A 22,557-nucleotide genomic window follows, 5' to 3' on the forward strand; every position below is an offset into this window, starting at 1 on the left:
TGAACCCTAATTTGGGACATTTTTTTTTCCCATACTATCATCATAATCTCTTAATGTGGTCTCCTTGTCTCCTCTCCACTTTCTAATCCATCCCACAGAAAATTACCAAAATAATTTTCCCAAGGTATAAGTCTTGACAGTAGTACTCAGAAGACTCAAAAGTCTTCAGTATTGCCTCTAGAATAAAATGAAAATTCTTTGCAACTCCTTAAGACCCTATGTCTGGGACCTTTTCTAACCTTACAGTTCTCCTTATTTATGCATTCTGTATCCCCTCCCCCCAAACTGTACTGAACTCTTCCTGAGCATACCATCTTGCTCTTCTTTATTGGCAGACTAGCTCCATATATGTAATATATACCTCATTTCTGCTTTACCTAGTCCTTATCTGATAAAGGCTCATCTCTGGTGCTCTGGTCCCCTCCCCCAGCTGATAGTATTCACCCCTTCCTCAGGAATCCCAAGAATACTTGGTCTGATTCTCCCTGCCGCTCCCCTTTCCCATCATGACTTTCTGTTATCATTATCACCCCTACAAGCATCTTAAGGACAGCAACTGCCTCATTTTTACCTCTCATCGCCCTGGCCTCTCAATGCATCTTTATTCTCTCCCCTTCTACTGGCTCCTTCCAATCAAAAGAGAGTGAAATCCCACCTTGATGTTTGTACCCAATTCAACTACTATTCCATAGCTCTTCACTTTCACACAATAAACATTTTGAAAAATCAATCAATAGTGATCTCTCAAATAATCTCAGCTCCTAACATAAAAGTTTCTATCCACATTCTGACATCCAGTGAACTTTCCAATTTTCACCCTCTTTAATCTCTCAGGATCTTTTGATATAATTAATTTGTAAAACTTATTACTACCCATCTGCTTCCCTTGACTTCAGGAACACTAGTTTCTCCTGATTCTTCCATTTTTCCAATTTTTTTCCCCTGTCTCCTAGAATTTTAGTATGGGCATTCCAGAGGGGTCTATCTGACTTTGACACTTCTCTTTAGGGTAGAAGATCTTAACCTTTTCATGGTCATCTTTGGCAGTCTGCTGACTAATGTTTCAAATGCATAAAATAAATAAGCTTATGAAAGGAAACAATTATATAATAATATATTATCAAGGTATTGTTAAAACAAAAATAGTTCACGATTCCCAGGTTAAGAACCATGTTTAGGTAGGCTCATATTCTTCCATGGCTTCAACTGTGAACTACTCAGCAGTGGTGCTCATGATTATATCCAGCTCTGCCCACTACACCTGATTCTCCTGAGTACTTCTAGAACATCCTCCAACCTGGATTCAATTTGATTCCATGAGTATTAATCACCTGCTATCGAAGCTTCATAGTGCTGTGCATGAAAGAACACTCATTTTGAAGTTGAGTTCAAATTGTTCCTTTATTTGTGTGTCTTTGGGAAAGGCCTATCTCCTTGTAGAAGATGTGACATTTGAATCAAACCTTGAAGGGAGGTAAGAATTCCAAAAAGCAGAGGCAAAGAGATAGAGCATTTCAAGCCTATGCCAAAGTACAGAGATCAGAACAGGGAGGGAGTATTGTGAGTAGTTGTTGTTGAGTAGTTTTGAAATTCACAGTGTGAAAGACTTCAAATAGACCATTGTCTGGAACATAGAGTGCATGAGGGGGAGGGGAAAGGAAACCAGGCTAAAAAGATGGGAACCAGATGATGAAGGGCTTTAAATGACAAAGGAGATTGGTAGATGATTTATCAAAAAGAATCTCAAAGCTAAGAGTCTAAATGGGTCAATTTAGGATGTTGGTAAGAGATCATTAAGATGATGATCATGTAAATAGACGGAAGGGCACTGATCCAAGAGAAGGTCGACTTCAACAAGACTTGGTACCTGGTTGAATATGGGGCATGTGGAAGAGTTGGATGACTCTCAGGATGCAAACCAAGGTTCTGGCATGGTAATGATGATCACAATCAATATATGGGTTCTTAGAAAGAGGGTTAAACTTAAGAGAAATGATTCTGTTTTGGAAATGTTAATTTTGGATACCCAGGTAGAGAGATGTCCAACACATAGTTGACCATGTGGAGACCAGAACATGGGAGGAATGTGAGGACTGGAGATATAGAATTGGAAGTTTTCTGCAGTGATAGTAGTTGAGCCTGTGGAATCCTGAGGAAATTACCAAGAGAAAATTACAGAAGAAAGCATGGCTTAGAATAGAGCCCTGGGGTATATACACACTATCAAAGGACTGGATATAGTTGATGGTTTCAGTGAAGAAATCAGAAAGATAGGAGGAAAAAATCTAGGAGAACTGTCATAGAAATTTAGGAAGGATATTTTGGAGCAGGTGGCAGTCAATGGGACTGAGAACAAGCTATTAGATTTGGCTATTAAGAGAACTTCAGTAATCTGGGGAAGGGGAACAGTTTCAGGAAAGTATAGGGATTGGAAGCTGAATTGTAGGGGTTTGAAAGCAGAATAGGAGGAAAGGAAGTAGAAGAGGCAAGTAGCAGCAGCTTTATCTAGAAATTTGGCAGTGAAAGGGAGGAGAGAGAGCTAGGGAAGTAAAGGCAATAGATAAAGAGTACCAGGCCCTCAATCAGAAAGCTCTGATGTCAAATTCAGCCTCAGTTAATTGATCAGCTATGTTGTGACCCTGCACAAGTCACTTCACTTAACTGCTTTTTGCCATATTTTCTTCATTTGTGAAATTATAATAGCACCTGCCTCCAGGGTTATTGTGAGGCCAGAGTAAGATAATATTTGTAAAATACTTAGCATAGTGACTAGAATACCTATGTTTAGCTCTTATTAGAAAAAGGATTATAACAAGGGGATTGTAAAGTCTAGTGCACTTTGTTTAAGCATTGGGAATTCTGGACATATTTGTAGGAAACAGGGAAAGATCAAGAAATTGAAAATTAAAGAGGGGATGATCAAGTTTGTTTCCAGAAGAGAGTATGTACCATGTTACGTATTCAAAACTGAAATTTAGCCTGTTTAATTTGATTATTCCTGTCTGTGCCTCTATCTGACCTGATACCCAATAAAACCAAGTCTTACTAATTCCACTTCTGCCTATCTCTTTCATCTGTTCTTTCCCCACTTCTAGTTGGAAGACCTTATTACCACTGATGTTAATTATTGTAGTAGCTTGCCAGCAAGCCTTTCAACTCACTCTCCTCATTCCCACCTATCTTTTTTTTTTCATATCCCTGCCACAATGAACCTTTTTTAAAATTTCAATCAATTTATTTAGTCATTAGAACATTATTCCTTGGTTACAATAATCACATTATTTCCCTCCCTCCCCTCCACCCACCATCCTCCCCACCCCCCGCCAATGTGCAATTTCATTGGGTATCACTTGTGTCCTTGATCAGAACCTATTTCCATGTTGTTGGTGTTTGAATTAGGATGTTCATTTAGAGTCTACATCCCCAGCCATTTCCCCTCGACCCATGTACTCAAGCAGTTGTTTTTCTTCAATGTTTTTACTCCCACAGTGTTTTCTCTGGATGTGGATAGTGGTTTTTCTCGTAGATTCCTCCAAGTTGTTCAGGATCACTGCATTGCCACAAATGGAGAAGTCCATTACCCAGAATGAACCTTCTTAATGCATATGGCTGGTCTTATCAGTTTTCTGCTCAAAAGTTTCCTTTTGCCACTTAGAAGCCAAACATTCAAAGTCTTCCAGAGTTGGATCTGACCTCATCTTTCCAACCTCACTGAAATTATACCCTCTATACACACTATGCTTCAGTGAAACTGTCAGTTCTTCCCTCCCCTCTCCATATCTGCCCAACTTGTCCCACTGAATATATTCTGCCCCCTATTCTTCCTGTGCTTTTAGCATCCTCTCACCAAAACCCAGTTCAAAGTTACCCCCTTCCATGAAATCTTCCCTCTGATGACTTTCTAATCTAATCCAACAAACATTTTCCAATCATCTGCTTTGTATAAGCCAGTGTTAGATTGTAGGGTTAAAAAAAGTCAAAATGTAAAATAGGTTCTGCTCCTCAAATAGCTGGCCATCTGCCTTCTACAGGAAAATTATTTCTGTGTCTTTCTAATAATGATATTTATATAACTCTTTAAAGTTTACAAAGCACTTTACATATTACCCCATTCAGTCCTCACAATAACCATGTTCACTTATCATATAGTATTGAGTATTATAGTTACTTGTATTTTTATCTTTTGGATCAGGAGTTCTTAACTTTCTTTGTATGTCCCAGACTCCTTAAGCAATCTAGTAAAGCCTAGATACCCCTTTTCAGAATTATGGGGTTTTTGTAATTTTTTAATTGAAATTTTATATTTAAATAATTAATTTAGAATATTTTTTCGTGGTTACATGATTCATATTTCCCTCCCCTCCTTTTCCCACCCCTCCCCTCATAGCCAACGAGCAATTACACTGGGTTTTACATGTGTTGTTGATCAAGACCTATTGATTGCTTAGAGTCTACATCCCCAATCATAATCCCCGTTGACCCATGTGATCAAGCAGTTGTTTTTCTTCTGTGTTTCTACTTCCACAGTTCTTTCTTTGGATGCGAATAGCATTCTTTCTCATAATTCCTTAAGAATTGTCCTGGAATATTGCATTGCTACTAGTAGAGAAGTCTATTGCATTCAATTGTGCCACAGTGTATCAGTCTCTATGTACAATGTTCTCCTGGATCTGCTCCTTTCACTCTGCATCAATTCTTGGAGGTCATTCCAGTTCACATGGAATTCCTCCAGTTCATTATTCCTTTCAGCACAATAGTATTCCATCACCAACAGATAACACAGTTTGTTCAGTCATTCCCCAATCGAGAGACACCTCCTCATTTTCCAATTTTTTGCCACCATGAAGAGCATCTGTAAATATTTTTGTACAAGTCTTTTTCCTTATTATCTCTTTGAGGCACAAACCCAGCAGTGCTATGGCTGGATCAAAGGATAGGCAGTCTTTTAGCCCCCTTTGGGCATAGTTCCAAATTGCCATCCAGAATTGTTGGATCAACTCACAACTCCACCAGCAATGCATTAATATCCCAATTTTGCTACATCCCCTCAACATTTATTACTTTCTTTTGCTGTCATTTTAGCCAATCTGCCAGATGTGAGGTGATACCTCCGAGTTGTTTTGATTTGCATCTCTCTATAAGAGATTTGGAACACTTTTTCATGTGCTATTGATTGATCATGTTTTTATTTCTTTATCTGAAAATTGCCTATTCATGTCCCTTGCCTTATCAATTGGGAAATGGCTTGCTTTTTTGTACAATTGATTTAGCTCCTTATAAATTTGAGTAATTAGACCTTTGTCAGAGGGTTTTTTTTAAAAGACTTTTCCCAATTTGTTATTTCCCTTCTAATTTTGATTGCATTGATTTTGTTTGTACAAAACCTTTTTAATTTAAACATAATCAAAATTATCTTACATTTTGTGATATTTTTCTAACTCTTGCGTGGTTTTAAAATCTTTCCCATAGATCTGACATGTATACTATTCTGTGTTCACCTAATTTACTTATAGTTTCCTTCTATATATTCACGTCATTCACCCAATCTGAATTTATCTTGGTGTAGGGTGTAAGATGTTTGTAAGATGTTGTTGATCTAAACTTAATCTCTCCCATATTGTTTTCCAATTTTCCCAGCATTTTTTGTCAAATCATGGATTTTGTCCAAAAAGCCAGGCTCTTTGGGTTTATCATATACTGTCTTGCTGAGGTTTATTTACCCCCAGTATAGAATTACGTTTTTTAAGCAAATTAAATAAAATTTATAGGATTACAAATTAAATCAATTATATTGAAATACAGTTAACATCATAGTTTTAAAGATAAGTTAATGGACCTCAGATTAAGAATCCCTGTTTAAACTAAGCCTGATGAAGGCAGCACTGTACATTGTCTATGTTTTGGACTCTTCCACATCTTCACAATCTGCCTCCTGCAGTAATATTAACATTAATAAGTGTATTGATTGTAAATGGATCAATTCCTTCCTGTTACAAGTTATAGAACTTTGCCTTTCTTCTAAAACCATTCATAGTGGTGTCCCTATGCTACTTATTCAATTTTATCTCCTAATACTCCCCAACTCAGAATCCTAGTTTTAGAGCTGGGAGGAATTTAGATATCATCTAATTTAATGCCCTCATTATAAAGTTGTGGAAACAGAGGCCTAGAGAGAGAGAGTGACTTATTTTGTGGTCACAAATGTAAGGAAGACCTTGCTTACCTTACCTTGTAAATAAAATTTCCAATCTCCCAGCCCTTGTTCATAGTGTTGCCCTTACCAACTTCTTTCTCTGATTTTCCATAATTATTCTAGACCATACTCTCCCTTTAGTACTTGTCTAGGACCCTTAGAATCAAACTTGTATTGCCACACACTTCAACAGTAAATTACTCTGATCTTTCTTTGGAATCCTTCCTAATTTCTCTTTCAATTCTTTAAAGACGTACAGTTATGACATTGAAAAATAAAGTAAAAAAACAGTGATTTCCTTTGGGGTAGGAATTTGGCATATATGAACAAAACCATCTTCCTGGATAAAGTAGAATTTGCAAAGATAAGGTAAATTAAAATGGAATATTGTGGCTCATAGACTGAAAGTTAATGGTTCCAGATTAGACCCCAAATTTGTGGTTCTTTATGTATGCTTTCTTACTGATGTTGTGTGTTTCTTTCTACTCTAGTTCCCTTGGGAGAAATCCCTTCTACAGGTTTCCAGTCAGATTGAGAAATGGCAGTGTGAACTCTTGCTGAAATTAGGCTAACTAAAGCCAGATAATGACTACAATGCTAGAGCCAGAGGACCAAGATCTTTGGGAAGAGGAAGGAATCTTTCTGGTGAAGCTGGAAGATGATTCTACTTGGAGGCAAGACCCAGTCCTACAAAAGGATGATGCTGTGCTTGAGACCTCACATCAGAATTTCCGGAGATTTCGCTACCAGGAAGCATCAGGGCCCCGAGAGGCCCTGAGCAGACTTCGAGAGCTTTGCCATCAGTGGCTGCGGCCAGAAAGGAGGACAAAGGAACAGATCTTGGATTTGCTAGTGCTGGAACAATTTCTGACTGTTCTGCCTGGGGAACTGCAGAGCTGGGTGCGGGGGCAGCGGCCAGAGAGTGGTGAAGAAGCAGTGACGCTGGTGGAGGGTTTGCAGAAACAACCCAGGAGACCAAGGCGGTGGGTGAGGAGGGGGAGTCCTGATCTGTGTGATTTGGAGGGGGAAAGCTTGGTGGTGGGTTGGTTTCTGGGGGTGACACATACTTCATTTTTTCAGGTTTATTGACTCTACTCTTGGTCAGATCTTGAGTGCTGGGCCTGGGGCAGATAGTAGGTGGCTGTGAAAAAATTTCAGTCGAGTTTAGTGTCTGAAACATTTGGCAGGGGACCATTCTTAATGCTTTGGGGTTTTTGATGGCTACCGCCACCCATGGCTCCTGGCTTGGCTTTTTCATCATCAGATGTTGATTCTCAATTTACTGGGGGGGAGGAGTTCTGATTCCCTTAAGGGTGCCCATACATCCCCAGTTACAAAACCCTCCTTCAGGTTGGTAAGGTATGAAAGCAAACACAAGAGGGCTACAGGTTGGGCAGGTAGAAATGGGAAAGAGGGGGAGGGGATCATATAACCCTATGTGACTAGAGGGAAATGGGGAGGGGAGGGGGGAAAAGTGGCTCCACAGCAGAGTGTCCAGAGCCTCTCCTGACTTGCTGTCAGTAGCCTTTTTGCTGCTCCCCAGTGGAATGAGACTCTTCCTCCTTTCCTGTCTCTGTGTCCCTAGGGTAGCTTTCCTGCAGGCAGCTCCTTGTAGGTTAAGCTCTGATTGCCCCAAGAATTTCCTCTGGGCCCTGTGGTGACAGGAGATGGGGATTGTTCCCAGGTGACGGTCCATGTGCATGGCCAGGAAGTCCTCTCAGAGGAGACATCAAATCTGGGAGCAGACTCGGAGTCACCGATCGAACAGCCGGAGCCCGTGCATACCCTGTCCCTGGAGGAGTCGCATGAGGAAGGGCCACAGAGCCCAGATCTGAGTGTTGAAGAGCAGAGCCCCTGCCATGAAGAGGAACCCCAGCCCCTCCAGGAGAGCGGTGGGGAGCCTGATAGTGAGGGAACCACAGCTGTAGGGAGGGAAGAAAGGAGTGTTCATGTAGCACCAGGAGCTTGTGCAGGCTGGGATGGGGGCTAATTCTTAGACTACAAGAGATGGAAGAAAGCATAATCTCAGTTGGATTCCCAAAGCAGACCCGAGATGATACAAATGTTCTTGGTATTCCCTGGGAGTGTGCATCTATGTGTTAGTGTTAAGTGGTGGGGTGGAGGTAAATGACTTGAGCTTTTCTTAATGCAGTGCTTCTTGAATTCCACAAGTATAGTGGGAGTATTCTTTTATCCAAAATAGTGAGGAGGAGAGAGATCTGCCTGAGTAGGTGGGGAGAACTATAGCACAGATCTAACCCTTCTTGGCTCTGACTCCTTCTTATCCTCAGAGCTTCCTGTTCCCCAGGACCATGTTCTCCCTGAGGAAAGAAGTGGTGGAGACCAGGAGATGGTTAACCTTCTTACAGCCATATCCCAGGTGAGCTGTGATATACATTCCGAAGTGCAATGCTACTGGATTAGTACTTAGTCCTAATGGTGTCTGTAAATTTGAATTGTGCCCCAGCTAGATCATACCTTACACACACACTCACACAAGTTGGGTGAGTTGTAAAACTGACTGCTTGACCTTTCCTGAAAAGAGATAGGAAGTGAATTAGGGTCAAGTCTTGCATTTCTAGGCCTTAAAGCCATTTTTTTTTCTTGCCAAAGTGAGGAGAAAGAGGACAGGAGGAAGCTAATAAATATACATTTACTTATTTATTTTGGATATTTTTCCATGGCTACATGATTCATGATCCCTTTCCCCTCACCCCCCAGAATCTGACAAGCAATTCCACTGGGTTATACTTGTATTATTGTTCAAAACTTATTTCCATGTTATTTGTATTTGCAGTAGAGTGATCTTTTAAAGCCAAAACCCCAGTCATATCCCCATAGAACCACGTGATTGATCATATTTTTTTCTTATTCATTTCTGTTCCCACGGTTCTTTCTCTGGATGTGGATAGCGTTCTTTCTCCTAAGTTCCTTTGAATTGTCCTGGATCATTGCATTGCTGCTATTAGAAAAGTCTATTACATTTGATTGTGCCACAATGTATCCGTCTCTGTGTACAATGTTCTGGTTCTGCTCCTTTCACTCTGCATCAATTCCTGGAGGTCTTTCCAGTTCACATGGAATTCCTCCAGTTCATCATTCCTTTCAGCACAATAGTATTCTACCACCAACAATTACCACAATTTGTTCAGCCATTCCTCAATTGAAAGGCATCCCCTCATTTTCCAATTTTTTTGCCACCACAAAGAGTGCAGCTATAAATATTTTTGTGCAAGTCTTTTTCCTTATTATTCCTTTGGGGTACATACCTAACAGTGGTGTGGCTGGATCAAAGGGCAGGCATTCTTTTAAAGCCCAGAGTTGTTTTTATTTGCATTTATCTAATTAGGAGGGATTTAGAACACTTTTTCATATGCCTATTGATAGTTTTGATTTCTTCATCTGAGAACTGCCTATTCATATCCCTTAACCATTTGTCAATTGGGGAATTGCTTGATTTTTTAAAAATTTGACTAAATTTAAACATACATTTTTAACATACAGAAAACCTGCAGTATAGAATTAGATTATAGAATTAGATTTTTAAGAATGTTTGGGTCACATGAAGGAGGTTTTATGTACCACCATTGGAATTGGATCAAATGAAGTTTTTCCATAATTAGGCAATTCCTTGCTTTCCCACTGAACTGCTCACACTGGTCATTCTGTAACATTTATACAATATTCCAACTCCAAGGCATAGGGGTAGTCACACAAGAAATGAGAAACACAATTTCTGCTTAAGGAGAGCTTCTATTTAGTTTTTGTGGGTACTAAAATAAAATATATAAGAATAAAAGTATGGACAAGGCATATTCCCTTGTACATATTCTGCTCTCAACTGCTACTGTACTTTTGCTCCCCCAATTCCTGGAATATACCCCTTCCCTATACTTGCCTATACTCTATACTTAGAACTTCTCTATTTATCAGGCAAAACTTAACCCAAATGTCATCTTCACAATTTCTTCCATTCCTTCAATAACATTCCCACTCCTAATGTACTTTGTCTCAGAATTTTCATAGCATTGTTTATTCCTTTTATGCATGTCTTTTATATTATAGTTTTTTATATATCTGTCTTCTCTTCCTATCCCCTTAAGATTGGAGATAATAGGTATCTTTTTCTTCAGCTCCTAACTCCATATTCTGTACCCAGTAGACATTTTTAAGTGTTTATTTTTGAACAAATGAAAATAATAACAAATGATTGCAAACTTTATGTATGGATTAGTTTTTTTACAATACCTTTACCATAGAGTTATGTTTCCATCCAAGGTGTGATTAAAAAAAGGGAGAAAAACATGAATTGGTTTTGAATGGGAAAATTGAAAAAAGTATTCCATAAAGGAAAACAGGACAGGAACAAATTCAGTGTGGAGCATCATAGAACCTCTGAGTTAGAAGGAAGTTCAGAGGTCAAGTGGAAACATTCCTGACCAAAATCTCCTTCAAGAGTTGCACTAAGGGGAACATCACTATTTCCTGAACTGCCTGTTCCACTTTGGAGAGCTCTAAATGTTAGGAAGTGTTTTCTTGGACTCAGCCAAAATCCTCCTTTGAAATTGCCCCCTAGTAGGGCCCAGCAAGAAACTCCAACCCTGTTTCCACATGACATCCTATCAAATGTTTGAAGATAGCATTCATATACCAACTATTTTTCCATTTTTTAAGCCAACAAACCTCCTATTCTTGCATGGCCTTGTTAGAAGTCATTTCATTATCATGCTCATCTTATTCTGAATCGATTCAGTTTGTCATTCTCAATGAAATAAATGTAGTACTCCAAATTGAGGCAAAAAGGATAGAATACAAGGAGATCAGCTCCTCAGTTAAGGACTTTGTACTTTTTTTTTTCTTCTGTATCCTAAGACTCTGCTAGCATTTTTGGCTTTCATGTCATGTTATCCTCTTGTCCTCTCAATCCCAGGTATTTTTCAGAACTCTTAATCCAGCCTTCTCTTTTCCCATCCTATGCTTGTGAAGTTGATTTATTAACCTCTCCATAGGACTTTGTTTTTATTCATACATATAAAATTTTATTTTACTAGATTTAGTTCATCATTCTAGCCTGGCCAGATCTTTTTGAAGCTTGAATCTATTATTCAGTGTGTTTGCTATCCTACATTTGTGTAATTTGCAGAGATGATAAACATTTTTTCTGCGTTGAACAATTCCAGTCCAAGAACTAATCTCTGTGACACACCATTAGAAATGCCTTCCAAGTTAACCTTAATCACTACTCTTTGGGCCTAACCCTATCTGTGTTCTCACCTATTCCATATCTTCTCTAACCATCCATAAGAATAGAAGGAGAAATTTGCTCTTCCTTGATTTCCACAAAGTATTTGTTAATGTCTCTGGCATTCCCCATATCTACTAACCCATTAAAAAGAAAACTAATTATTTTAATTAATTAAAGCTGCTTTAATTAATTAAAATTAATAATAACACTAAGAGTTAATCTGTCATAACCTGTTACAAATGAAGCTATTCTGGCTTTTCATGATGATTATTTTCTAATGCTCACAATCTTTTTAATGATACATCCTGTAGTTTTGCCAGAAATTAAAGTCAAGTTAACTGGCATATAGACTGACTATTCCATTGTTTTTCCTGTTTCAAAAGTGAGTAGTACTCTACTCCAGTCTTATGACACCTCTTACATTCTGATTTATCTTTGAAAAGTTACTGATGGTGGCCCAACCATCACCTATGTGCCAATTCTTGTGACATAGTGTCATTTTCCTGGTCTTCATGCCTTGGAATTAATGAAAAGCAACTAGGTTGTCTCTTATCATTTATTTATTTACATTAGGTTTCAATTCTTTGTTAACCTTTTAGGTCTGACCTACTATTATATGATCCTAATGCCATTCACCTTGGCACTGAAGACTATCAAAGTAAGAAGAATTCTGCCTTCTTTCTGTTGTCTAAACTTCTTATGCATCCTGAGGAATATTTGTCCAAAGCTTGCCATTCCCCACTTTTTTACTTGCCTGTGCTATTCTTATTCTTGATGATTTTCCTTTACTTTATTGTGTATCTGGTTTTTTAAAAATTCTTAGGTGAGTTCTCTTGTTCATCTACTTCATCATCTTTAGACAGTTCCCTCTCTCCTTTTTCTTCATAATCTCTTTGCATCATTAGAATTACTTTATTGAGAACTTAGGAAACATCATGATATAACCAAAAGAGCAATGGCTCTGGAGTCAGAGGACATGGGTTTGAATTTTATTTTTGGATGTTTACTACCTTTGTAACCTTAGGCAAGCCATTTATCCTCCCTGACCCTCATTTTCCCCATTTATATAATGAAGGGGTTTAGCCTCTGAGTTCCTTTCTGGCTTTAAATCTATGGTCTAGTGATCTCATAGCTTCCTATTCTTCTTTGACTTCACCTGTAAATTTTAGGCCATGAAATCCTACGTATTCTTCCTCTGAACTCCTTGAAGTTCACTATTCCAAAATCTAGAGTGTGTATCTGACTATGCCTGAATTTTTCCTCTCACAAATTCCAAGATCAAGGTCTCTTACCCAGAAATAATATCCCTATCATTTCTACTTTAGCAGCCAATGCCTCCTTTTGGTCAGAATCAGTTCCAGGATAGCAAATATGTCATATTTGCTTCCTCTGTCCTTTGAACTAAAGTATAATGGCAATTAAGAATTTGTCAACTTCTGCTTTGAGCAGATCAGTTGAAGTGAAGCAAGGTCCTATTCCTCTTCCCCAGGAGCCTGCCTTCACAGTAGTTGTTGCTGCCTCTCATTTCGGAACCAAAGTGTGGGCTTGTTCCTGAAGCATCAGGTACTGAATAAAATTTCTTCTTGTTTCAGGGACTTGCAACTTTCAAGGATGTGACTCTGTCCTTCTCCCAGGAGCAATGGGGTGACCTGGATCCAACTCAGAAAGAATTTTATGGAGAATATGTCTTACAGGAGGATTGTGGAATTGTAGTCTCCCTAAGTAAGGACACATTTCCCCTGGGAGTGGATTTCAAGGCATTTCTAATCCATATAGTTCTGTGCTCTGTAGCTTCATCTAGTCCCATCTTCCTTGTACAATTTATAGAGAAAATTAGGCCCCAAAAGACTGACCTGCTTAGAGTTAAACAGGTAGTAAATAGAAGAACCAAAATCTGAACTCCAACTCTTTGATTCCTAGGTCTAAAATCTTCAACCCCACAATTGAGTAGGTCAGTGGCTAGAACAGAGATCAGGAGCCTCTTGGGTTGGAGGGAAGAATAATATGAAGAGTGAAAGACAAAAGTTTGAGGTGGGAAAATGATCATCAAAAGTCAAAAAGGAGAAATGGGATGAGAGCAAAGTAGTATTGACTTTCACATTTATCCTATGAACTTGGCAATAGGTGCAGTGAAATCTAGAGAAGTTACTTATCACTGATAAAGGAAAGCACTCTCAGAAGTGGTTTGTGATTGGATTGGAGAGGAGTGCTTGGAATAAATCAGACAAAAGATGCATAGTACTTATGTGAATATTAAGCTAGAGGGACTGAGGATTTAGTTTTAGTACCCAAAGCTTAGCTAATTTTTCAACAACTTCTAAATCTTAGCTGTCTACTGAATGCAGCATTGAACATATTGAACCTTCACAATATTCTTATTTCCTTCCCTTGACTAGCATTTCCAATCCCCAGACTAGAGGAAATCTCCCAGGTTGAAGAGGAGGAAGAATCTTGGGTCCCAGATTTGGAATATCCCCAAGATCCTGAAGAAACAGAGATCCTGAGTTTTACCTATACGGGTAAGGAATAAGATCTTATCTTCAGTGACCATCTAGGAGTTACCTCAGTGTTTACCCATTCCAGAGCAGCTTTCCCTCAGTGTTCATTTGAAATAGTAGCAGCTATTGATAGCTGTGGTTGAGTCTATACTCACAAAGAGGGAACCCTACTCTTCCTAGCCTTTCCTTATGGAGCTTGGTCATAAGGTAACATTCTTCCTTATCTCCCCTCCTGTCCATAGGTCTCTCCCCAATTTCTAGCCTTCTCGGGGATATAGAATATGACCTGGATCCTCTGGAGGATCCTTCCCTCCAGGTTTATTTTGTCTTTTTCCTCATTGTGAGGAAAACATTACTCGCTGTGTCTGATTCTCCATTTTCTCTTGTCATTTATCTTCATAGGAGATAGGAGTGAAGATGAGGAATTTCTTGAACAAGAAGTCAATATTGAGGATGTACAGAGAACTATTTTGGGAAGTCCAGAAATTCCTCAGAATATTGATTTGGAACTACTCTTTGAAGATGAGCCAAGTAGTCCTAGTGAAAGAAGATTGAGTACAAGTTTTTCTCCAACGCATAATTTCACGAGCCTTCAAGAGAATCTACAGTTCCATCCACTATTAGGGAGACCTCATGAATGTCCTGTGTGTAGAAAAACCTTCAGTTGCAACTCCCACCTTATTAGGCATCTCAGAACCCATACAGGAGAGAAGCCTTATAAATGTTCTGATTGTGGGAAAAGTTATACTCGGAGCTCCCACCTTGTCAGGCATCAGAAGATCCACAAATTGCAAGGACCATTTACATTTCCTCATAATAGGGACAGATTTGATGAAATCTCCCAGTCACTGCAACATGAGATAATCCCACAAACTGAGAAACCTTATAGATGTGAAACATGTGGGAAACACTTTCGCTGGACCTCTGACCTTGTCAGACATCGTAGAACACATACAGGAGAGAAACCCTTCTTCTGTAGCATTTGTGGGAAGAGTTTTAGCCAGAAGTCTGTCCTCACAACACACCAAAGAATCCACTTGGGAGGTAAACCCTATTTGTGTGGGGAGTGCGGGGAGGACTTCACAGACCATAGGCGGTATCTGGCTCACCGGAAAACCCATTCATCTGAGGAGCTCTTCCTCTGTAATGAGTGTGGGAGGGGCTTCAGCCACAGTGCAGCATTTGCCAAGCACCTTCGAGGACACGCATCGGTACGATCCTGCAGGTGCAGTGAGTGTGGGAAAAGTTTCAGTCGGAGGGACCATCTTGTCAGGCATCAGAGAACACATACTGGCGAGAAGCCATACACATGCCCCACCTGTGGAAAAAGCTTTGGGAGAGGATACCACTTGATCAGGCATCAGAGGACCCATTCAGAAAAGACTCTCTCACAGGACCCAAGTACAGAGAAAGCTGAATTCAGAAAAGATTCCCAAACTGAGGATGGGCTATGAAAAAAGCCTTTCTATCATCTTGAAATTTGAGCTTCTTACAAGGAGGCTCAATGAGCAACCCAGACCTTGCCTTGCCTCTCTTTGTGTTATTGTGCACATGCTCTCAATTGTCTTTGTTGCCTTTGGGGGAACATTTTTTTCCTACTCTTCTGCCCCAGTAGGGCTTCTCCATTGAGACAGGAATAAGTTTTTGGGGATAAGTTAGGAGAGTGAGAGAGTGCTAAGGAGATGTGGTTAAGATACCTTCCCAGGAGAGGCTGTGGTGTCTCTAAATATATCTTGGCTTCCTTGAGTAAATAAAATGAGCCACAGGTTTACTGGGCCTCTGTGTGGCAGCAGACAGCCCTGACGGAGACAGGATATGTAGGGCCCTTTGACTTTGCCACAGATTCACTGGATGACCTTGAACAAATAGATCCCATGTCCTTTTTTGTGATTCACTTACCACATCTCAAAGTGGAGAACATTGTCAGTGCACTTTCCTTTGATGGTACAGGGTGGAATGGCAGAGAATTCTGTTCTTTCCAAACAGACCCTCAAGTTTTATTGTTTGAAACCCTTTGTGACTTCTCCCTTCCCAGTTGCCAATATGGTAAGCAGTGGTAAGATGGAGCTGAGAAGGAGGCCTCTTACCAATGATGGCCTTTCTTTTCCCTCAAGTTCTCTCTCTGTTGCCACCTGTTCACACTCTTAGCTGCCTTCCTTTTCCATCAGGTTCTTCTGGTTCTGTCCCAGGAAATACTTCTACTACACAAAGTGAGGTGGGGGAATAAGTAAAACAATTAGGATTTAAACTAAAATTTGTAACTTCCCATCTTTTCCTCCTACTCCCTTTTAGATTTTATGGGAATTCAAGAGTAATAATCGTTTAGAAAAGCACCACGGTACTAAAGTTATCTTAACTGGAATGTCAGGGTTCACAGAGTTCAGAGTAGTTCACATCTACCAAGTGAAGAACTAAGAGTGAACTCACAAAATCATTAAGGGGGGGAAAAGCCCTAGCCTTTCTGAGGTGTCTATACAAAGCAACTTGGGGTGAGGTTATCTACCAACAACTTGTTCCCAATATATTGTATCATTTCAGGAAAAAATTTCAGACATTCTCACATTTCCTCAACATCTCTAGCCAGTACCATGAAACAATGAGATCTCCTGTGAGAGTGGTTGGTTTTAATTGCATTTGTGAGTTTCTTTTTTTCCTCTTTATTTTGTATCAACTCCATTTTTATGTTATTGACAAAACAATAGCAGTCTCTCAGTGCTCCCAAGATCTCTTGTTGCCGAATGATGGTTACTATGGAAACAAGGCTAGTTGCCACAGCAACTCATAGACCCAAGCTGATCCAATGTGGGTATGGTAGAGATGAGGAACTTTTTCCTAATATTGGAACACAAAGGCTGGGCATGAAAGCATGAGGGGGAAGAAGACCCTCTATTCAATACCTGGCTTACTCTGCTCTCCTGTGCCACCTGTGCTATACTGATAGATCTTTCTGCCCTAGAGGTGATAAAATGGGTTGATTATATCAGCCTCTCCATCCTTATGAAACACCTATATATAAACCTGCTCCCTCCTCATAAAGGGACTTTCATTCATCTCTCAGGCCTCTGTCATGTGAATTCTTGAACTTTCTTAGATTCCCAGGACTTGTCAATTTGCTTTTGAATACTGACGTGGCTCATTCATAAGTGCCCGGAGTAGAAGTGACTTAAATGTGAGTGAGCAGGATACAATCCCAACCCTTTGGGGAAAGAGGGCTTTCAGGAAGATGGCCATGTACAGAAGGATGCTCTTTCCCCATTCACAGGAGATACATTCTAGAGATCCCTGGGAATGAAGAAATCCTTGAAATCTGTACTGTACCAATAATAAAGATTTCTGAAGAGATCACTGGCAAAACTTCTCTAAGGTATGACTGGAGGAAATAAAAAAATTTTAATCCTATTTCATGAAGTTGGAAATTTAGAGCTGGAAAGGAACTGCATAGATCATCAACTCCAATGTTAGAATTTCCCATGTGAAGAAGCTGAGACCCAGAGAATTGAAGTGACTTGCCCAAGGTCAGACAATGACATAAAGCAGAGCCCAGAATAGAGGACTTTAAGATCCTATAGAGCTTTCATAATAGCCACAGAGTTAATAGGAGTTAGGTTTCTTGCTGTTATCATCCTATAGACCCAGGTTTTTGGTGGTGGTGGTGTCTATGGGCCAAGGTGGGGGAGAATTTGTAATTTGAGCCTTGAGGAAGGCTCCTGGGGCAAAAGTATATCTCTGCTAAAATAAAAGCCAACCCCCCCCCACACACACACAACACTAAAGGGTAACCAGTTAACACAATGAGATACAAACAAAATTGGAGACATTTTCAGCATAAAAAATAGAGTGAAAAGTAATATAACTTGGGCAAGAAAATGAAAAATTGGACCATGAAATCAGAACTACAAGAAACTTCAAGCATCACTTAATCTATTGCTTCTTCTAACAGAGGGCATATCTTCTTAAGTGGGCACCCAGCATCCAGCTGAAAACTTCCATTGAGAGGGAACCCGTTGCATTGCAAGAAAGCAAGACAAGCCCAACTCCTCTTTCACATAAGTATCCCTTTGATATTTCATTGCAAGTTACATGTCACATAATTTTTCTCCAGGCTAAATAGCTCCTATTTTTTTAACCAGTTCTTGCAGTGGATGGTTTTCAGTTCCTTAAGCATCCTTAGTGTCTTTCTCTGCACTCTTCTATTTATCAATCAATGCCCTTCCAAAAATGCAGTGCCAAGAATAGAATACAGTACTGAAGATAATGTTCTAATCAAGACAAGAGTTTCAGCTACCCTCCCTCCCCCACCCCCCCCCCATTGCTGGATTAAACCTCTGAATATAGCCTAAATCAAATTATCTTTGGGGCCTCTACCACAATGCTGATGGATGAAGCATGCAGCCCATTAAAGTTCCCAGTTTTTTTTTTTTTAATAAGAAATGTGTAGTCATACTTCCCCTATGTTAGACCTTTGAAATTTTTCATCTTTTTATTTTTTTTGGACTGACAGATAAGACCTGCAAGTTTTATCCCTGTAGAATTGGCCACTTGTTCTAGCCTATTGTAATTGTAACATCTCATAGCTGTGTTCATTGTCAAACAAAATGAGCGTGCTGCATCTGTGCCTTAACCTGAGTCAGTGATAAAAACATTAAAATGGCAGAACTAGGACAAATTCCTTAGTACACTCCTTTAAAGACCTCCATCCAAGTTGACTTTTTGTGGTATGCCCATTCAACTAGTTCTGAATCTAATTGTGCTGTAATCTAGTGTATGTGTATATATATATATATATATATATATATATATATATATATATATATATATATATATATGTAGGTATGTATACATACATACCTATCTATACACACACACATATGTGATATACAAAAATATTCACCAGGGTTGCATGAGTGATATACTCTTCTATGTCATCTCCTGGTCTTAGTAATTATCACAAAAGAAAATGAGTTGAGTGTGGGATGGCCTATTCTTGATTCTCAGAATTTAAGGTTTGGAAAGGGTCTTACGCCATCTAGACCCATCTGTACCTGAGCAAGCAAACCCTCTAGGCCATACATGGCATCTGGTCATCTACCCTTTGTTTAAAGATCTCTAATGAGAGGACCCACTAACTCAGGAGGCAGCCCTTTCTACTTTGGGATAACTTTTAGGAAACTTTCTTACATATAACAAATCTTGTTTTCAACTTCTCTGCATTGTTCCTACTTCTGCCTTCTGGAGTAAGCAGAGTAAGTCCAGTCTTTCTTTTTAATGATAGCCCTTCAGACTCTTAGAATAGCTATGTTGTCTATGTCTCCATTCTCCTTCCCCTAAATCTTTTCCACACTGAACACCTGTAATCCTTTAACTGAGCCTTCAGGAATAATTTCATCATCATAGATCAAGAGCTGAAAATGATTTCTAAAGCTGTCTTCCTTTTAAAAAAACAAACAAACAGGTAAACTGAGATTTAGGGTGGTTAAGTAACATGCAAGATCACATAAGTATGGGATACAGCTAGGTGGCTCAGTGAATAGTCACATCTAGAGTCAGGGGTGGGGAGGTCCAGAATTCACTTTTGGTCTCAGACACTTCTAGCTGTGTGATCAGGGGCAAGTCACAATTCTCATTGCTTAGCCTTTACCACTATTCTGCCTTGGAACTGACAGTATAGTTTCTAAGACAAAAGGTAATGTTTGTTTCCTAATCACAAAGATACAGGTAGTAAGTATCAGAGGGGTGAGTTAATTTGTGATTGAGGTCTTCAGACTCAATAATTTTCTGTTTTTAGCCATTAGTTCTTAGTGATCAAATCTTCTATTTCACCCCTTTAATGATTCTCTTTTAGAACTTGCTCAGGGATTGATCTATGCCTTGAACTTTCTTGGCCACCATTATAACTTATGCCCTTTTCCCTTTTATGAAAATCAGAACAAGGTTTATCCTTCCACAAAGCATTTTTTAAGTATCTACTATAGGTAGAGTACTGTGATTGGACCTAGAGATGATCAAAAGTTAAAAGTATGCACAGTCCTTGTCATCAGACCTTATGATCTAGTAAAGGGCTTTAACACATCTATAAATTTTTCTAATGCATGAGAAGTGCAAAGAATTGATATGTCCCATCTTATAGCCTTAATTTTCTTAGTGAAGTTGGAAGCTAAGTAGTTTTGAAAACTTAAGTATAAAGGACAAAGCATTAGATTTGTGAATTGAGCATATGAGAGTCAAGAATTGTCATGCGATGACACACCATAAATTTTTAGTAAATATTGTATATCCTTTTTTTTTCCAATGACAAGCCAAAACCTCAAATGAAGTGGAGCTTTCAGAGGTTATTTGGGAATAATAAACACTATTAGCAAATTGAAAATTAGTGGAAAGCTAAAGGAACAATGACTTGAATAATAGCCCATCAGACAGTGTTGTTTTGAAGACTTGATAAGGGGTGAATGAAGCTGGTGGGGAAGAGGAACACATAAGATTTTATAGTATATTTTTTATACTTATAGTACAAGAAATCACAAGAATGACTGAGTGGAAGAGGTGGAAAGGTGGGCAATAATAGGAGTAGAATTTGAAAATTAAGGCTCTTATATAATTCTAGATGATGAAATGCAATGTTTAGTTATGTTGTGTATGACTAGGTGGGTGAAGGAGGGGTGTGAAATCAAAGGTTTGAGAAATTGTGTGGTCAGAAGGGCTGTCCAAATGAGTACTTAAGATCATCAGGATAACAGAATGAGGAAAGGTTGGAGGCTATGAATCAGTGGATTTGTTAGAAGGGACTTCAGCTATTTTAAGCATATATGAAAAAGAAATCCTCACTATTAACATAGTTGACAAGTGGTAATCCATTTCACCTTGAGATAGTTCTGATTGGTGTTGGTTCTTCCAAAGATCAATCCTAAAGTCAATTCTTGGCAATGTCCACCCCCTTTTTCCTAATTCTATCCTCTGGGGTCAAAATGAAGAAGTAAATAAATTCCCCTTTCCCATTACTTAAGAAACTGGAAGACATCATGTTCCCCTGAACCTTCTGCTAGCTAAATATCTGCATTTCCTTCAACTGATCCTCATGCAGCATGCTAGCATACATATCTTGGCTGCCCACTTGAGTGCTCATCAGTTTATTAATGATCTTTTTAAACTATGGCTTCCAGAAGAGCATAGTGCACTGAATGAGGGCAGATAAGGACAGAATTCTAGGGAATTATATAAACCTCTGCCAAGAAACTGCTGCTCAATGCAGTCCAAAATGGAATTGGCCTTTTTGGCTATCATATCACATGGCTGATACATAGTGAGTTTGCAGTCTGCTAAAACCCATATCTTTTAAACTGCTTTCTAACCACATTTCCCTCACCCATTTTTATGATTATTTTTAAAAATTTAAGCTTAAGACTTAACTTCTCCCTATTGAATTTTATTATATTGAGCCCAAACTAGCCTATCAAAATCTTTTGGGATTCTGACTATCATCTCCCCCTTTCCTCAGCAGTTTTATGGGCCTACTATCTATGCATTTATTTAACTTGATAAAAAAAAAATTTTTTTCTAATCACATCTCTGAGACGCTCTATTTGAGGCCTGGTATGTGAACACTGAAACATGGAATCTGGCCATCTAAATGTGTCATCTAATCCACATCTCTCCATCTTCTTTATAAAAATAGCTTGAGATGCTTTATCAAATGTTTATAAATCATATCTCTAGGATTCCCTTCAACTCTTCTGTAGTCACCCTGTTAAAGGAAATATGATTTATCTGACAAACTATTCTTGATGATGCCATGTTGGCTTGTTGTAATCACTACTTCCCTTTCTAAATGCTCTTTAACCATCTTTAAGAATCAATTATCGAATTTTTTTCTAGAAATTGAAGTCAAATTCACTATTTTAAATGGTGCATTCTAGTCCCTCTTTTTGGAAATGGAAAAATTCACCCTTTTACCACTGTATAGCACTTTTTCCATTTTTCATATTTCAGATGTCCCATCTGTCAATTCTTTCAGAACCCTAAAATATAGTTATCTGAGCCAAGTACTTTGAATTCATCAAGAGCAAGTAGATCCTTTATCTTTGTACCAACTTCCTATTAGCCCTTCTGTTACTTCCATAATAAATGTCACTCTCCCTTGCCAGAGAAAACAGAAACAAGGTAAAAATTCCACAACTGTACTTTTTTTTTTAAGCCCTTACCTTCTGTCTTGGAATCAATACTGTGTATTGGATCCAAAGATCCATGTAATTGTTGGCTTCTACAAAGTCATCATTGTATTGACTATTTGATCAATTCAACAAACTTAAGCCTTTACTATATGCTGGGCACTGGGAATACAATGACAAAAATGTGTAGACTAGACACTGGGGGGGTATGTTTCTTTGCGAGTGGGGTAGGAGATGTACAGTGTACAAAGAGAAGTAAATACAAAATGATTTAATGACAGGTAGTACTAGCCAACTGCTGGTACTAAAAGCAGCTTCCTGCAGGTTTTGCTGCCTAAACTGGACCTTGAAAAAAGCTAAGAGTTCTAGGGGAAATGGGACAACCTACACAAAGGTTCAGAGGCAGAAGATGGAATATTAAATTTGGGAAACAACCAGCAGATTGGTTCAGCTAGAATG

At 39.0% G+C, this 22,557-nt stretch overlaps 1 protein-coding gene across 9 annotated transcripts in view; it reads left to right on the forward strand.

The window, feature by feature from the left end:
- ZNF202 (zinc finger protein 202) overlaps positions 1-17,338 on the forward strand; it is a 29,325-nt gene extending 11,987 nt beyond the window's left edge. For 7 of the 9 annotated variants that reach the window (XM_007494605.3, XM_007494603.3, XM_007494604.3 and 4 more), the window contains 6 exons: positions 6,685-7,180; positions 7,878-8,100; positions 8,485-8,573; positions 13,031-13,160; positions 13,835-13,957; positions 14,339-17,338. In XM_007494605.3, coding sequence (XP_007494667.1) covers positions 6,779-7,180; positions 7,878-8,100; positions 8,485-8,573; positions 13,031-13,160; positions 13,835-13,957; positions 14,339-15,390 — 2,019 coding nt within the window. In that variant the 5' untranslated portion in view covers positions 6,685-6,778 and the 3' untranslated portion in view covers positions 15,391-17,338. The remainder of the gene's footprint in view (positions 1-6,684; positions 7,181-7,877; positions 8,101-8,484; positions 8,574-13,030; positions 13,161-13,834; positions 13,958-14,338) is intronic. The other 2 variants (XM_056794184.1, XM_056794183.1) reach the window with 1 other exon arrangement.
- The last annotated feature ends 5,219 nt before the right edge of the window (positions 17,339-22,557 follow it).

Source organism: Monodelphis domestica, chromosome 4 (genome assembly GCF_027887165.1).
Source record: "Monodelphis domestica isolate mMonDom1 chromosome 4, mMonDom1.pri, whole genome shotgun sequence".
NCBI lineage: Eukaryota > Metazoa > Chordata > Mammalia > Didelphimorphia > Didelphidae > Monodelphis > Monodelphis domestica.